Here is a 15,640-nt window from a genome sequence, read left to right as displayed (position 1 = left end):
GCGCGGAGAGGGATTTAATGGGGAGTTGGTTAGCAAGGACACAAAGGAGATGGTGAGGGGTCTTTTCGAGGGTTCCTAAGGTGGGAGGTAACTGGAAAAGAAAGCACCCAAGAACCTTCAATTCAATTCCCTTCCCCCTACCTTAGCTCGGTGAAACTGGAGCTTGGATGCTAAAGCATGGAGAAGAATATATTAATCCAGCACGATGAGAGAGAAGGTGTGTCCACGAGAGGATAGAGCTGGGAAAAAGCTAGCTCGCTCGCTCTAACTTAACTCTTCCGATTTCATAATTCTTAATGTTTTGAACAAGATTAGGATTAAATATTTAGAAGTGCGATTATCAGTAACTTTAAAAATATTAAAAATAAAGACACTAAGAGAACATATATAATTTTGTCTAACAAAATATTAATAATAAAAGCAAAAAATATATTTATTTATTATATACAATATAGATAAAAGAAATTAATCAAAGATGTATTTTGGAGATCATGTCATTGGAACCGAAACAGTAGGTTGTAATAAGCTAGCTAGGATAGGTGGAAGAAGAAGGTGGACGAGGAGGGTGAGGTGGTTTTGGAATCTAATTAAGCATGTCCAAACCTAAGAAAAGGTGCCTACCGAATTGCACTATATGCATGCTGTGCTCCAAAGGCGGTAGAATCGATCGTACATAGGAGCTTTCATCTTAGCTTTTGCATGGATCATTCTTTCCTTTCTTTCTTTCTTTTTTCAATATTTTAGATCAAACTTAACAACAGTCGGTTTGAAGCTGATTGAGAAACGAGAATCGCATGCACGAATTATATATATGTGTATGTTGCTGTCGTTAACAATTCCTCATGTTTCGGTCAGCGATGGTTCAGGATTATACATATTACATACCATATATATAGTATCTGGAGTTCAATTAATTGTTGAATACAACCGATGAAGTGTCAATGATCATGTACAGGAATAGGCCGGGGAGTTTGTTCTTCCTGTAAACTAACCTAGATAGCTAACCTAATCCTGGCTTAGCTTGTTGTTCTCCTTGTAATTTGGTGCGTGAATAATTAGGAGTTGGTTTCAAGAAAGGAAATACCTTTGGTGGTGTTTGGGAGTTTCGGTTGCCTCTACCAACTTTGCGGTTGGCGTCGGGAATGGGCTTCTGCTGGCTAGCTAGCTTAGCTGCTCCTGCTTCTGCTGCTGTTGGTCGTCGTCTCCATTATTGGCTTTCCCCTGCTATAGCTGCAGGGTGAGTGCATGCTTTGTTAGTATTAGTAGTACGTAATCAATCAGCGTATTAGTAGGGAGATCAACGCCTTTAATCGATCGTACGTACTGCTCAGCAGTATAATAATGGTATTGGTTAGGCATACTTTTGACAGCTGTTGTATATATAATCGCCCATGGTATGACGGGCCCGTCTTCTGTAGCCTTGTCTTTATCATATCTTAACAAAAGGATAATGACATGCATGCTGCCTGCTGTTTAGGGTTACTGCAACTTTAATATATTCGCTATGTTTTATTTTCTCTTATGAGGACGCGTAGTCATACTGAATCATATATATATATACTAATTAACTTAGTTTGTTTGGGCAAAAATAAACATGAATAGTACTACGAATATATCATACGATTGCTGGTTTGTTTGGGAATTAAGCGTCCAGCAACGACTCTTATTGGTCAGAGATCGATCAACTCTAGCTTAGGCTGCACTGCACTACATGATCATGCTCAAGAGATCATCAGTTAATTAATTAATCCGTACCGTACATACACCTCTCAGAACAGCATTAACGTAGATCATGCTACCTAGCTTGTCCATTATGTTTCAAGTTAGATTGCCTCTCTCCAGCCATTAACTAGCTAGCTAGCTTCATTCAGTCGTACGTACTCCCATCGCGTATCAGCTGCAGCCGGCCTGCAGGCGTATCAGATCAAGAGATGCTTGCATTGTCAGCAGTAGCAGCTGGTAGTAGTTGTTATAGTTGTTCGCTCTGGTAGTCTCTTGTGCCTCTTGATTTGCCAACTGCCGTCTTCCATTAATTAATCCTGAAGAAAATTTTCCAAATTAATTCCACGTTTGGTCTTTGTACTCCCTATCAGTGGTGATTTCCTCGAGTTTAACAATGAAAAAAAATAGCATTGTATACAACCTGCCAATTTAAGAGAAACTATTTTAATCCATCGAGAGGATGTTCTCTCGTTGTTTGATATCACTTAAATAGTTATTAAATTTTTTTTTAAAAATAAGAAGATATATTAATAGCATGTGATATATCACAGGCCATAAACGTGCAAGTTCAAATTCATCTTATACATCTCGCAACGAAAAAACAAATTAAACTATAAGTAGTTAACGTATATTCATAATCAAATTTGGTTTTTTTACAAGATATAGAAGTTGAATATGAACTTGCATGTTTGTGGAGTGATATATTATATGCAAATAATGAGAGAACATCCCCATGAGGGATCAAACCCAATTTAATTCTAAATCGAGGGGTGGGTGGAAGCTAATCAGATTTTTATCAAGCTTTCTTCGAAAACAAAATCATGATTTACTTTTTTTTTACTATTTTGTTTCATAACGAGCTGAGGCAGGGTGAAAACACCTTCCATACAAAATTAAATATTTTTAATTTTAAAAGAAAAAAATAGATCAATCAGAGCAAGTTTGAACCGAGCCACCGAGCCAGCTAAATGATGTAAGGTAAGTACATTAACATTAGTAGTTCGCAGCTGAGAGCAAGTACGATAACAGAATATTAAGCCAGCTATAAACATAGTTTAAAGAGATAAAAAAAAGAGAGAATAGCAGCGGGCTATAGAATCTGTAGTCAGCTGTAGCACGAACTTCAAAACGTAGCGTGTGTATAATAGGTGGGACTAAATATTAATAGTATAGTAAGCAATTATTGTATGAATTTATTATTATATTGGCTCTAGATGATTTGGAGTTAGTAGTTGACTAGAGATGTTAATAAGTTACCATGGGCTAGGCGCGGTTAATTAATCACGGCAGCGGCGGCCGGACGGCGGAGCCGGCAGGGGTAGCTTTGCAGCCTGATCATGCATGCAGGTCAGTCAAAGACTCGGATTTGATCGGGTTTGTACGTGTACTTTTGGTCACCCTTGACGATGATTATGCCCACACGTTTTGCACAAGATTACTATAGATCGCTGGTTGTTGGGCATGTTGGTATATTAATGCTTAAGAGCAGTACCAACTACTAGTTCTAAACTATATATAGTCAATTTCATAGTTAATTAATATATTTATATTATACTTACCTATAAATATATACTCTACTCCACTAGTAATATTTGGTCCTACCTGTGTCTTTGTGCTGTAGTTCGCTGCTTTTCTCTTTCATTATTTATTTTTTCGATATGTGTTTATAGCTAGCTTATAGTTTGCTATTGTACCTGCTCTTAGCCCTGATGGCCTCCTTGCCCCGCCCGTCCAATTAACGAACCTCTCCCTTGCCGGTCTCTACCTCTCTGACTAAATCCATGCATATATGACTCCATTTCTTTTGCTTGCATCGGTTATTATTAACTCTTTTTCCTTACCAATTCGTGCACAAAATCGATCTTTTTAATGAGAAGCAGAGGAAGAAGTAGTACTTAATAGCTAGCAGCAACACAACCACCTTGTCCACTTTTAAGTTTTCTTTAGTGGACAGACATGACAAATGAACAAAACACATGTGCCTTTCTAAGCAGCTTTTAGCTATATAATACATTTCTTTATTTAAGATTGGTGTAACAAGATATATAGAGCCATAAAATTAATTCATCCTCTTTCGTTATTTCCCATTAAAAACTGTGGGCTCAGGGAGCAGGAGATTAGCTCGACCGGCCTGGATTAGCGACTTGAGTTTGTTACTTAACTACCAGTATCCCGATTCGTATCCTAATATCTTATAGTGGTGTGATCCTACCAAATCGAAACGATATCGATCCCATATAGTATTTTAATTTTGATAGTATCTCGATCTTACTATTCATTACTATACGATCATACGAAATCTTACGTGGTTTTCCAATTTTACAATCCCTACGATAATATAAAATAATATTTAAAATAACATGGTTTAAAAATAATGCAAATAAATATGTTCAAATTTAATCAGTTAAATATATCAAAACCAACGTGGTTTCTCTTGATAAGTGTCTATATTTGCATGACATACATCATTACTATATTTTTTTATATAGAATGGCTATATAGAATTAATATAAATATTAATTAAACTTAAAAAAATCTCATGGTATCCCAATACTACGATATGATTCTATGATACGATATTACTTTAAGCAAAACAATACTAACTATTATCCCGATCCTAACAACAGTTTGTAGTGTCCATCTTCTTTAGCCAAGTTTTGCCAAAAATCAAATGGAATAGGTAGCAGAATCTTGGACTAAGTCCGGGAAACAAAAGCACGCAGATGCAGTCCGGTCCCAGCCGACGTACTCTACCAGTAGTAGCATACAGGAAAAGGCACCGTACGTCTTTGGAAAGTGCTACAGGAAAGGAGCGTATCGCTGGCACGACTGTACAAAACTACATACTACTGCGTACTACGTAGTACTCGTATCCACAAGATGCAGAGACGGAGTAATGATAATCATGGATATGATATGTTATTGAGATGCAGGATTATTAGATTGGGGGAGAGAGAAGTGGTGGGATATCGTACAGGGCCCAAGTCGCGGAAGCGGATCGGGAAAGTACAAAATATTCCGTCGGCTGGGGGGGACGCGCGCGACACGGTGGGGGAGTGGGGGCGGTGGGAGAAGGGCCGCGCAGCCGCCGCGCCGGTGGTTGGGCGAGCTGCCCGCGTGCGCGACCCAGCGCGAGCCTGCTGCTGCTGGTCCACGCACGCACGGCACGACCGCGCGATACGGAGAGAAGGCATTGCTTCCGCCGTTGCGGTCGGCCGCGCGGCACGGCAACGCACGATACGAACGATACGGCGCGAGACCACGAGACGAGGCGGGAATGGGATTACGCGGAACGCCGCGCGGGGCTTGGCTGCTTGGGGAGTTGGATCCGCGACAGCGACGCGGCGCCCACGGCCTACGGCCTAGCTGTCGCGCGGGCTTAAACCTGTCGGTGCGCTGCTCTCCCACACGCGCCTCTCTCCACGCCCGCTGCCGCCTGCCCGCAATGCAAATCTTGCCGTTGCACGCGGACCAGTTTTTCAACACACTGATTATGTACTACTCCTTCCATTGTTCCGTCATGGGAACCATAAATAGTGCTCGTATTTTCGACTAAAAACCGATCAATAACTGTGAAATTTTTTAGGTTCTCATGCGGGATGAATGGCCTGTTTGAGAAGCTTAAGATTATAAGAAGCAACGGGTTGGAGATAGCTTTTGAAAATTTAAAAATGCTAGGTTTATTAGTTTCTAGCTTTTCATTTTTTTTATTATACAACTGCAACTTCTCAAAAATCAAAATGGACTGTTTGGAGGAGCTTCTGATTTTAGGAAAAGCTGCTGAAGCTAGAAGCTCTCTCAAACAGGGGCTGAAAGTAGATTCCGAGCGAAATTTTGAATGTTTTTCGAGAATTCAAATTTAAAACAGTAAATTTGATCGAAACCGTCGTTGCGCTCAATCGGGGAGGTGCTATACTGTAGGGAATAGAGTAGTGCATCTTGCTTTGGCTGTAGAGAGACTGCCACGAGTAACAGAGGGGAGCACGTACAAGACATTCTCGACCCCGGCTGACTATTATTTATTCTACGATGAGTCCTGTATACTTCTGGGACGTACATGCTGATAGCTACACCAAGCTTTTCCCTGTATTTTCCAGGCCGAGTCACTGTCGACGAGCAATCGAATCTTGCGGGGAAACGTTCGCGTCCACGTCGCTCCGTCGTACGAAATGCAATCCTCCCGTGCGGGGGCCTCCCCTCCCTCGTTGCAAAATACATATCCACTCTGATTGGCCCCAACGGTGATGCTTCTTGATAAGAGTTACTCCTAGCTTCTGCTTCAGGCCGGACAGTTTTGCTTCTTTCTGGCTCATAAGCTCATCGTTTGTTTCCAATTTCACTAGTAGCTCTGCATTGTGATAAGCCATTTCGGCAGATTTCAACAGTATGGAGTATGTGCTTTTAGTTAATAAAATGCTGAACTGATTAGTTAGTGCTGGTGCTAACATTTGAGGCAGACAAATGGCACAAAACGGTGGCCGCAACAGATTAGTTAGTGTGTACGCTTCTACACACTCCAAAGGAGTCAGAAAGGCACCAAAAGAGAGGACAAGACACGAGGGAAAGAAGAAGAGAAAAAAAAACAAGAATAAAGCAGTAGACTTTGGTTGCATGGGAAAATTTGTGTGCAAGACGAAAGGAGCATTACAGGCTTCTTTTAATACAGTCTTCCAGATTTGGATAGTAGGACCTGAAGCTTTACGGAAAGCAAAGTTTTTAAAGCGAAAGCTCAAAGGAAAAAAATAAAAACTCCTAGCAGGGAAGAGACGGCCGGAGAGGGATGTGACACGAAGTATTTCTTGGTGTGCTGAAATTTCACCTCCATTTGGTAGAACAACTGTTTTGATGTAGTACAACAAGGTTACTTCCAAGTTCATCAATCGTAGTTTTTGGATATAAAAAACGAGCCATGACATTCAGAGATCGATCGCTTTACTTGCTTTGACAATTACACCATCCAATGGACTTCCACACACCTGATGAAAACTTCACTGAAAACGATCATTTGCTAGACAAAAGGGTATCCAGCACTGTACCATGTTTTGCAACAGTTAATCTGACTTTGTTTCATCTGTATAAAAATTGGCACCATCTGTATGGAAGCGTATGCTTGTTAGAGTAGAGGAGGGTATTTTGATTGGGAGGAGAGGATCGAGCACCAAAAATGGTGGAGAAATAATAATTTCGGTTGGTGAGAGAGGCGTCGGTTGGAGAGGGCGTAGAAGGGTCCCAATCGGTTGGTTGGTCCACCTACAGGCATTATCTATCCCATTTTTCTTTCTTTCTTTCTCTAATCTTCTTCTCTTGTCTCTTTGATCATCTTCTTGCCGGGCTTTCACGCTACTTCTTCTGGGCCTCAACTCGACCATGCATTGTCCCATCGGCCCAGAGAAGAAAAAAAAAAACTGCATTCGTTTCTGCGTCTTCTTGCTCTTCGCCTGAAACTGTCTGCCCGTTCATGGCGATTGCCTGCAGCATCATTGCAGTTGCAGCCTCCTGTGTTAGTTCGACGTACGACAAGACGATTCGTGCCCTGGTTGTTGCTTGCGTCTTCGTCTCTAAAAGAAGAAGAAGTTGCGATATCACACATGCTAATTTCGATGATATGATCGCTTCGCGCACTGTTTGCTGAAAAACGTGTTTTTCTAGCTTTCTTTCTTTCGGTCACATATGCAGATATGATGGGCTTGCCACTGTTTGCTGAAAAACATGTTTCATGGAGAAGGAATCACGATAGGCTGCTTATCTTTCTAAGATAAGAGGTCACACGTTCGATGGAGGACCACTTCGACAAGAGAGGGTTGCAGTTAAAATGAAAAGGAAAGGAACAAGGTCCCTGTCGCCAAGGGCAAATTACACGGTTTCTGAACAATCGCGCACATCTTGAACATGCATGATTGTTCACATTAACCACTTCTCTGAGTGAGACCATCCGAAAAGGAAAAAAAAATATATTCATGTTAATGCACTGCAAGTACATAAGGATCCCATAACCTTATTTATTTTTCTAGTTCTAAGATTATTGGCTGTGTCCAACGGCAGAAACCGGAGATACCGAAGATGTGATACATTTTCAATTATCCAAAAAAAAAAAAGTAAGTACATAAGAAGCTCTTGGACGTTTCATGGAGCAAGAGAGACTGAGAGAGTAGGCCTACAATACAATAGAATACAAGGAGAAAAGGGAGAGAAATCAAAGAGTAGTTGGTGATTGAAACTTGCTGGAGTGGTTCTCTGTTGGCCCAATCCAACGCACCTTCAAAAGGTGGCGGAATATAGTTAGTTGTATACTGTGTTCCAACTTGCAAGTACATTTTGCTAACCTCAGATATGGGTGTTCATCAGGACCTACTAGCAGCTAATCAGATAATCCCATCTTCGTTATGCCTTTCCAAGAGGCTGTACTGCCCTGATTACGACATTGAACCAGAACCAATTAGACTCCAACGAATCACAATATGGAGAGGATAATGATTGCATCGAGCTACTTCAGGTGCCCTGTTCTGTAATTCGGTTGATTTACAACTAACTGATTAGCTTCTATAGTTCTAGTAACTAGTCCTAGTGAATTTGCACGCATCTGCTTTTCAGGCATGAATAGCCTATGTGGCTATGTCAATGCAAGGGAGACAAGTTTTGTGTCGTTTCTTTAGGGCCGAGTTTAGATCCAAAATTTTTATTCAAACTTACAACTTTTTCATCACATCAAAACTTTTCTACACACACAAACTTTCAACTTTTCCGTCACATCATTCCAATTTCAATCAAACTTCCAATTTTGACATGAACTAAACATACCCTAGATATGGTATGACTGAAGTCTGAACTCCAGGATTGAATAGCCTCTGTCAATATAAAGGAGACAAGTTTTATCTTGTCTGTGTGTTTTTTAAATATAAGTATGACTGAAGTCTGAACTTAACTTCAGGATACGTTTTCAGCAAGCCTCAACATTATGTCTGTAATGAATGATGGAGAGTTGGAAACTAATTGCGATAGGATCATCATAAGCGAGTTGACATAGTCCACAAAAGAGAAGTGGAGCCCATACATACGAATGAATTACGTCAACCTGAAGCATGGCACCAGTGGAATAAACAGTATAGCAATGAAGCTCCATGACGATAACTCAACTCAATACATTGGCGTCATAAATCTTGCATGAACAGTTGACATAGATCAGTACAAAGTTGCCGCGTTGGCATAGACGCATAGTAGCAAGACTGGCTCGATTCTGAGCCTAGTCTACCAGAACTATCAGAGAAGTGCAACAGTGCAAGAAACAACACCAGCTGGAATAGGACATTGCACCAGAAATTCTCCAGCTTCCTTAGCATATTCCAACTTGGATGCAATGAGCATCATGAGTTGGCCAATGTTGTTAAGCCCTAGCATGGTATACATAAGAGCTCCAGCTCCAAGTTGACTCAGCAAAAACAAAAACAGGAGGCCGTGAACTTATCAATGGTACATTGCGGATGGTCAGTGTTTGCCATCTTCGCTCCTACAAAGCCAATGAATAAATATATACAGCATTCAGCAAATGAGCCACTCCGAGGTCTGCGAGCCAGTTTCACCATTCTGCATCCTACTATCTCTAAAATTTGGCTAGGTTTGATGGTTCATGAACTGGTGATGCAAGTGGTACAAATGGAATGATATTGATGATCATCAACACTCTGCTGCAGTAGTGTTATGACTTATGAGCCAAGTGTTATTAGATTACCACATCTCAGTGTCACCGGATGTAGCTCCTAACAAATGATGTGGCCCCGATGCTACTTAGGCTGTCAGAACTCTGTAATTGAAGGACCAATTATTATTTAGAAGCTATATATGAAAGTGAAATTTCATTCAAATTGAAATAAGGACCAATTATACTATTTTTAAAAAAGGTACCTGGGACTTGGGAGATGGAAACACGTTCCAAAACCGAAGCGTTTCATCACCAGCGCCAGTTACTATAGTCTGTTGACATAAAATGTCAAAAACACAGCTATGCCAAAATATTCTAGATACAATAAACAGAATTCAGTAGATTCAAAGACTCAAGAGATAACTTCACCTGTCCATCTGGGGAGATGGCTAAATATAATACCCTATATGTATGGCCTGTCAATGTGGCGAGCTACAAAGGAGAAATCGAGCACAATTAATACAAGAAAAAGGTAAAGCGTACTGAGTTAAGAATAAGCTTGCAAGCATACCTTTGACATTGTTGGGTATCGCCAAACAATTATCTGATTTTGAGAATATCCATGAGTGCTAACAAGCTCATTAACATTCTTTGACCATACAAGATTACAGACCTATTCAAGATTCACTCAGCGTCCTCAGTACATACCAAAAAACAATATGCTTAACTCTACAGTCTTAATGACATGGCATTTCTGTGAAGGTTTCAGATATGAAAACAAGAAATAGAACTTCACTATTGAAAATAGAGCTCAGCCTACATTTCTTACTTTTCGGAACTGACATGACTAAAGAAATGTTCAATTTTTTAAGTGCGTCCAAAGATTGAGAGTTATCATGCTTATTTCACATACCATATACCACGGTATTTAATATGGTACTATAAATAGAATAAACAAGAGTTCATTAAAGTTCAGAACTATAAACATGGGCTGCACAATCACTAAAGAAATTAGATGTGTAGCAAAATACCTGACTGCCTGTGTCGACGCAATTTAAGTGCATATTCGTGGTGGTATTCCAAAATCGTATGCATCTATCTGCAGTTCCTCCACCAGATGCAAGCAGCCCATGAAGATGAGGTGACCACGCAATAGCTTTGACAGCTGCTGTATGCTCAGTATACTTCAGTACCGGGTGCGCCGAGTGTTGATTCCATACATAAAGCTGGAAAAGAGACATTGATATGGACATAAGAAATTGCAACCTTGAATTCCATGTAATACCAATGATCCAATCAAGAAACAATTCATGGATGCATTCTTACTCTGTTGTCATTACCACCAGATGCAAGCTGACGGTTATCATAAGACCACTTGAGCCCACAGACCTGAAAGGTGTTTGGAAACAGAATATGCATATTATAAGAATATATCAAAAGGGAGCACAATAGGATAATCCAAGAATCTGACATGTCGGAAAATTCATAATGATGTATAAAATAGATCACCTCCGATTTATGCCCAGCAAGTCTACTAATATAATCATCCTGGGCACGGATATCATGGTGAAGGATGCTCTTGTCACGACTGCCTGACGAAAGCAATGATGAATTCCATGCAAGAGCACCTACTCGCATCCGATGGCTTTCCATGGTTCTTATTCTCTTACAACGAGTGGCATCCCATACCTAAATAAGATAAAATCCAAGGTGACAGTCAGACACCAAATTGAAATTGTAGCATTGCATACCAATTTCAGAGCTCAACAGGATTAATCGATAATCATCAAATACTACAGCACATTTGTAAACAGAGATTACAATGGACCAAATTCATTCTTTGGAGTAAAAATGAAAGTCATTCAGTTTAGTCATAAAACTCTACTGCGTCTATCATATATTATTTGTGCGAAAAATTAGGTCCACTGTTAATAGTATTGCAATTTTTCTGATCTTTCCATAAGTGAGTTGTATACTTCTCAATGTTTCCATTGACACTCTAGATAAAGATTAAGCTAAGGCATCGTTCCAAATTTTGGTGGATCATGACTATGTTATCTGATCATTTCAGAAAGGGGCATACGTCTAACCTGAACTTTGCCTTGGTTTGTCCCTACAGCAAGGTGAGTGCCACGCTGTGCCCAACCCACTGAACAGACATTGTCATCCACCCCCAAATCACATAGCTTGGTGACCTGCACAGCAATAAACTTCTTTACAAACCCTCTTCAAGTACCCAAACAAGAATGCGCATGGATGGCCGCAGTTGGCTCACCTTGCTGCTGCATGCATTCCATAAGTAGACACAATTCCCCAATCCAACTGCAAGGATATTATGCGAAGACCAATCCACAAGGTTCAGGTAGAAGTCATCCTGCAATGCGGGAGCATCCAGCACCTAAGAGCAACAGAAGGAAAATTCATGTGAGATTTTGAGTAATAAGCTTTCATATCAGTCTCTTTATGCATGACAAATAACACAGGATTCTTGGTACAGAGCAGATGAATAATAAAGACCATGTTTTTCTCAATTCAAAGAAACATCAATCAAGAAACAGACCATATCAATTGAAAGAAACTATGAAATCGAAGGCGAACACTTCTCACCTTATAAGGTGACCTAGGGATCTTCCTGGGGCCAGTGCCCCTCGTCGTGAACACCCCGGGGAAGAGCACGCCCTCGTCGTCCCCGTCGGAGAAAAGGGCGCGCTTAGCATTCCGGGGCACCTCCGCCTTGAACCTGAATATGTTGCCGGTGGCGGGTGAGCCCACGGGCGACGCCCCGGCGGAGGAGGAGGAGGAGCACGCGGACGCCGACGACGCCACCCGGTCGGGCGTGGTGGGGCCGAAGAGCGCGGCGCGGAGGAGCGCGCAGTAGGGCGACGAGGCCGGGGTAGATCCGGAGGGGGGCGGCGCGCCGGGGGAGGCGGCGGCGGCGGCGGCGTCGTGGTGGGACGGCGACGGGGCGAGGTCGAAGAGCGCGAGGTTGGATCCGGCGCGGCTGGGGATGAAGCGGTCGCTGTAGACCGTCCGCGAGGCCGGCGTGGGCGCGGAGGAGGACGGGGAGGGGTGCGGCGCCGCGGAGGAGACGCGGGAGGACGGCGCGGCGGCGAGGCGCGACGACGGGGTGGACGCCGGGGTGGGCGGCTTGGAGGACGCGGAGTTCTCCATCGGCGACCGCGGCGGCGGCGGCGGCAGGTGGTGGTGGTGGTGATCCATGGGTGGGGGCGAGAGATTTGGGGATCGGGAGTTGGAGGGGAGGAGAGGAGAGGAAGGTGGGTGATGCAGTTGCTGTCGTTCGCGCCCCCGCGCTTTCTCTCTCTCTATCCCTTCGCGGGCTTTTTTTTTCTCTCTCTCTCTTTTGCCTATTTTACTGCCTTTTTTTACTCGACTTTTTGCTTCGTCTTGTTGGTGTTGCCGCTCTTTTTTTGTTCGCTTCTTCCGGTTTGGGCCATATACATACATAAATAAATAAATAAATAAATGAGTAAATTGTCATTTGGTCCACCTTTTATTATCTAAATTTTATTTTGGACCACCTTTAAATCTATCTTTTCAATTTGGACCGGGTAAATTTACCATTGTTGCGGTTTAGACTACCGTGACAACTTTTCTCGTCATATTTAACTTCTCTTTCAGCAAACATATGAACCATATATAGAGGAGATCGACTGTATACTAGAGCTGATGTGTTTAAGGTTGTTGATTGTATGAGAAAAAAATCATTCGTGGTGGTCCAAATCGCAACAATGGTAAATTTATCCAATCCAAAGTGAAAAGATACGTTTAAGGATAGTCCAAAGTGAAATATAGATAATAAAATATGGCCCAAAGCGTAATTCACTCTAAATGAGTAAATGCTCACGCTCAGCCGCTCAGGATGATGTAAACCGAAACCGATCCCGTCTTTTAGTACTAATCCGACGCTAAGCATATACATGTCTCTCTCGAATCTCGATCAGGTTGTGTTTAGGACACCACCTGTGACGTGTGTGATCAACATAAAATCGATGTTATATGAATTTGATATGTTTTTTTCTTCAAACATTTCAAGTGAAGGAAATAATGTACTGGACTACCTCGCAAAAGCAAATTAGACGGCAGATCCTTGGACCAGCACGGCTGATTTTATGTCATCGTTTGGGGGAAAAAAAAACTTACTACTCCAGATGGTGTTTAAAGTGTACGACGATGTGTATCGTAATAGTCGCCCAGTGACAGGGATCGCGGCATCCAGCTACGACGATGCTGCCAGCAACAGCAGAAGATACCTTCAAGATTTTCTTTCTCGCTCGGGCCGTCCGAAGCCGGCCAAATTGTGAAGATTAACATGATAGAGCTGGAAAACGAACAAGCAACGACATGGTTGCTGCACGCTGCAAGTCTCAGGATTGATTGCCGTGGATGGCGATGGAGAGGGGAGGACAGGTTCAAATCATTTTAAGATACATGTGTTAACGTGTGAGGCAATATATAGAAGAGTAAGATTCATGTACCAGTGATTGTAATGGTGAAATTATCTCAAATCGAGCATCTAGCGGGGGAGTTAAAATCGGGCGCCCCCACGCCGTGCCTCCCGCGCGCGCCGCCCCCGCCACGTGTCCTGCACCGCTCCCGCTATGTGTCCCCACCACGCACGCCGTTGCAACAAATCACCTACATATTACGGAAACCCCCTATTAAGGGAATTTGTTTCATTTTTTGTTCCACTAAAATGTTTCACCTAATGTACTCATAATATTTCACTATGTATGAATCAAATGTTGCAGTGAGTTGAAATATTCTTTTGCAATAAATCACCAGTATACTATGTAAACTCTCTGCTAAGGAAATCCATTTCATTTTTTTTCCACAAAAAAGTTTCACCTAGTGTACTCATAATGTTTTACTATGTATAGATCAAATGTTACAGTGAATTGAAATATTTTGTCGCTATTTGCTGAAACATTGTTTTTATATAGGGTGAAACAACGCTCGATTTTTTAGAAATCGTTGTTTCATACGTTGTATCAAAATGTTTAATGAGGTGATTTAGTTGTGTTACAGCTTTTTAAAAGACTGAAATATTTTCGATCTATTTAGTTAAACATATTCGATCTACTTGATGAAACAGAGCCTGATTAAAAAAAAAATCGGACACCCGATTTATAGGCGCCTCGTTGTAATGTTAGTGCTCGGGGAGGGCACGAGTCCGACCTGGATTAGTGTGGCTGGACGTGGACGCGATGCTGCTTGAGAACCTGGGCCCAAACCGATGCTCTTATCTCAATCCTACTATTATAAGGAGCACCTCGTTTTAATTTGAGCTGGTCGATTCCTTCCCGTGCTGAAATGATCGAGAAAAGGACGTTCCCGATCCGTGTCCTCCCAGCTTGTCGAGTTCATCGTTTCCATTCGGGACAGAGAGAGAAAACTCGAATCATCATCCAGCGGTTAGCCAGCTATCTCCGAGAAATGAACAAATGGCAATCAATCAATCATGCTCCTCCAGCAAGCCGTTCCACGGATGCCAATTGCACACCTGACAGGCAAGCTACGTACGTACAGGAAAACGACGTTCCTTTGCGTAATCTGATCAATATCCAGGAACAGATCACACACAGATCTCCGATTTTAATCTGATCAGGCGCGTTTCAGCTGTTCAGATTGGGCCAAAGCTCAGTTGCAACTATCAACTAGTGGTAGGAGCAAGTAGTAGTTGGGTTAACCAAACACAGGAGAATCATTCCAGTTAATTAGAAGCACCAAGCACGGCACAAAGCCAACAGGGTCTGAAATCTGAACTTCACAACCGGGCAATGTCTCCTCCATTGCAAGAACACAGGGCCCCGCAGCGGCCAGAAAATCAGAGACATGTTCTTGTCATAATGAGATATCACGGGCATCTTATTTACTGACCACATGTTCTTGCCAGGACGGGAAGTGAATGAATGCGTCGACAAACAAGACCTGAAACAAACAAAATCCTTGTCCATGTAGTGATGAGCTCAGCGACTGCCTTTTTTCTATATCATGAGATGGACAGTATTATGAGCATAGTTACCCCTCCCAGGGCACCACAAAAGATGCATAAAACCAACCAGAAAACATCAGGCAGTGGACAGCAGACAGCATCAAGCATTGACAGCAGGCGTGCGTGCCTCAGGGAGACGTTAAAATGCATTGGAGAAGGCATTCCCTGCAAACAAGTACTGTGAAAAGCATATACTCTAGTTAAAGAACGTCTATTCAGATGGGATATAATACTCTAAAAGATTAGGTTTAGTTCTGAGCTCAACAATT

At 42.1% G+C, this 15,640-nt stretch overlaps 1 protein-coding gene across 2 annotated transcripts; it reads right to left on the bottom strand.

The window, feature by feature from the left end:
* Window positions 1–8,841: 8,841 nt before the first annotated feature.
* LOC4331448 (protein FIZZY-RELATED 2) lies at window positions 8,842–12,654 on the bottom strand. Of its 2 annotated transcripts, XM_015772453.3 has the most exons (11): window positions 11,966–12,654; window positions 11,634–11,756; window positions 11,449–11,553; window positions 10,868–11,047; window positions 10,685–10,747; window positions 10,390–10,584; window positions 9,930–10,031; window positions 9,788–9,850; window positions 9,622–9,690; window positions 9,449–9,520; window positions 8,842–9,226 (listed from the first exon to the last, which is right to left on the bottom strand). In XM_015772453.3, the coding sequence occupies exons 1-10, from the start codon at window positions 12,575–12,577 to the stop codon at window positions 9,461–9,463; spliced, it is 1,572 nt and encodes a 523-aa protein (XP_015627939.1). In that variant the 5' UTR covers window positions 12,578–12,654; the 3' UTR covers window positions 8,842–9,226; window positions 9,449–9,460. The 2 variants fall into 2 exon arrangements, with proteins under 2 accessions (XP_015627939.1, XP_015627938.1); XM_015772452.3 differs by having other exon boundaries at window positions 8,842–9,520.
* Window positions 12,655–15,640: the final 2,986 nt, after the last annotated feature.

Source organism: Oryza sativa, chromosome 3 (assembly GCF_034140825.1).
Source record: "Oryza sativa Japonica Group chromosome 3, ASM3414082v1".
Classification (NCBI taxonomy): domain Eukaryota; kingdom Viridiplantae; phylum Streptophyta; class Magnoliopsida; order Poales; family Poaceae; genus Oryza; species Oryza sativa.
This window is presented reverse-complemented; position numbering and strand designations above follow the sequence as displayed.

Excerpts from the sequence above, each read along its gene's own strand:
- LOC4331448 (XM_015772452.3), bottom strand. The coding sequence starts at position 12,577 with ATGGATCACCACCACCACCACCTGCCGCCGCCGCCGCCGCGGTCGCCG. Across the intron at positions 11,757-11,965 it reads TCCCTAGGTCACCTTATAAG|GTGCTGGATGCTCCCGCATT; the intron begins GTGAGAAGTGTT and ends TGTTGCTCTTAG. Across the intron at positions 9,851-9,929 it reads GATACCCAACAATGTCAAAG|CTCGCCACATTGACAGGCCA; the intron begins GTATGCTTGCAA and ends TCTCCTTTGTAG.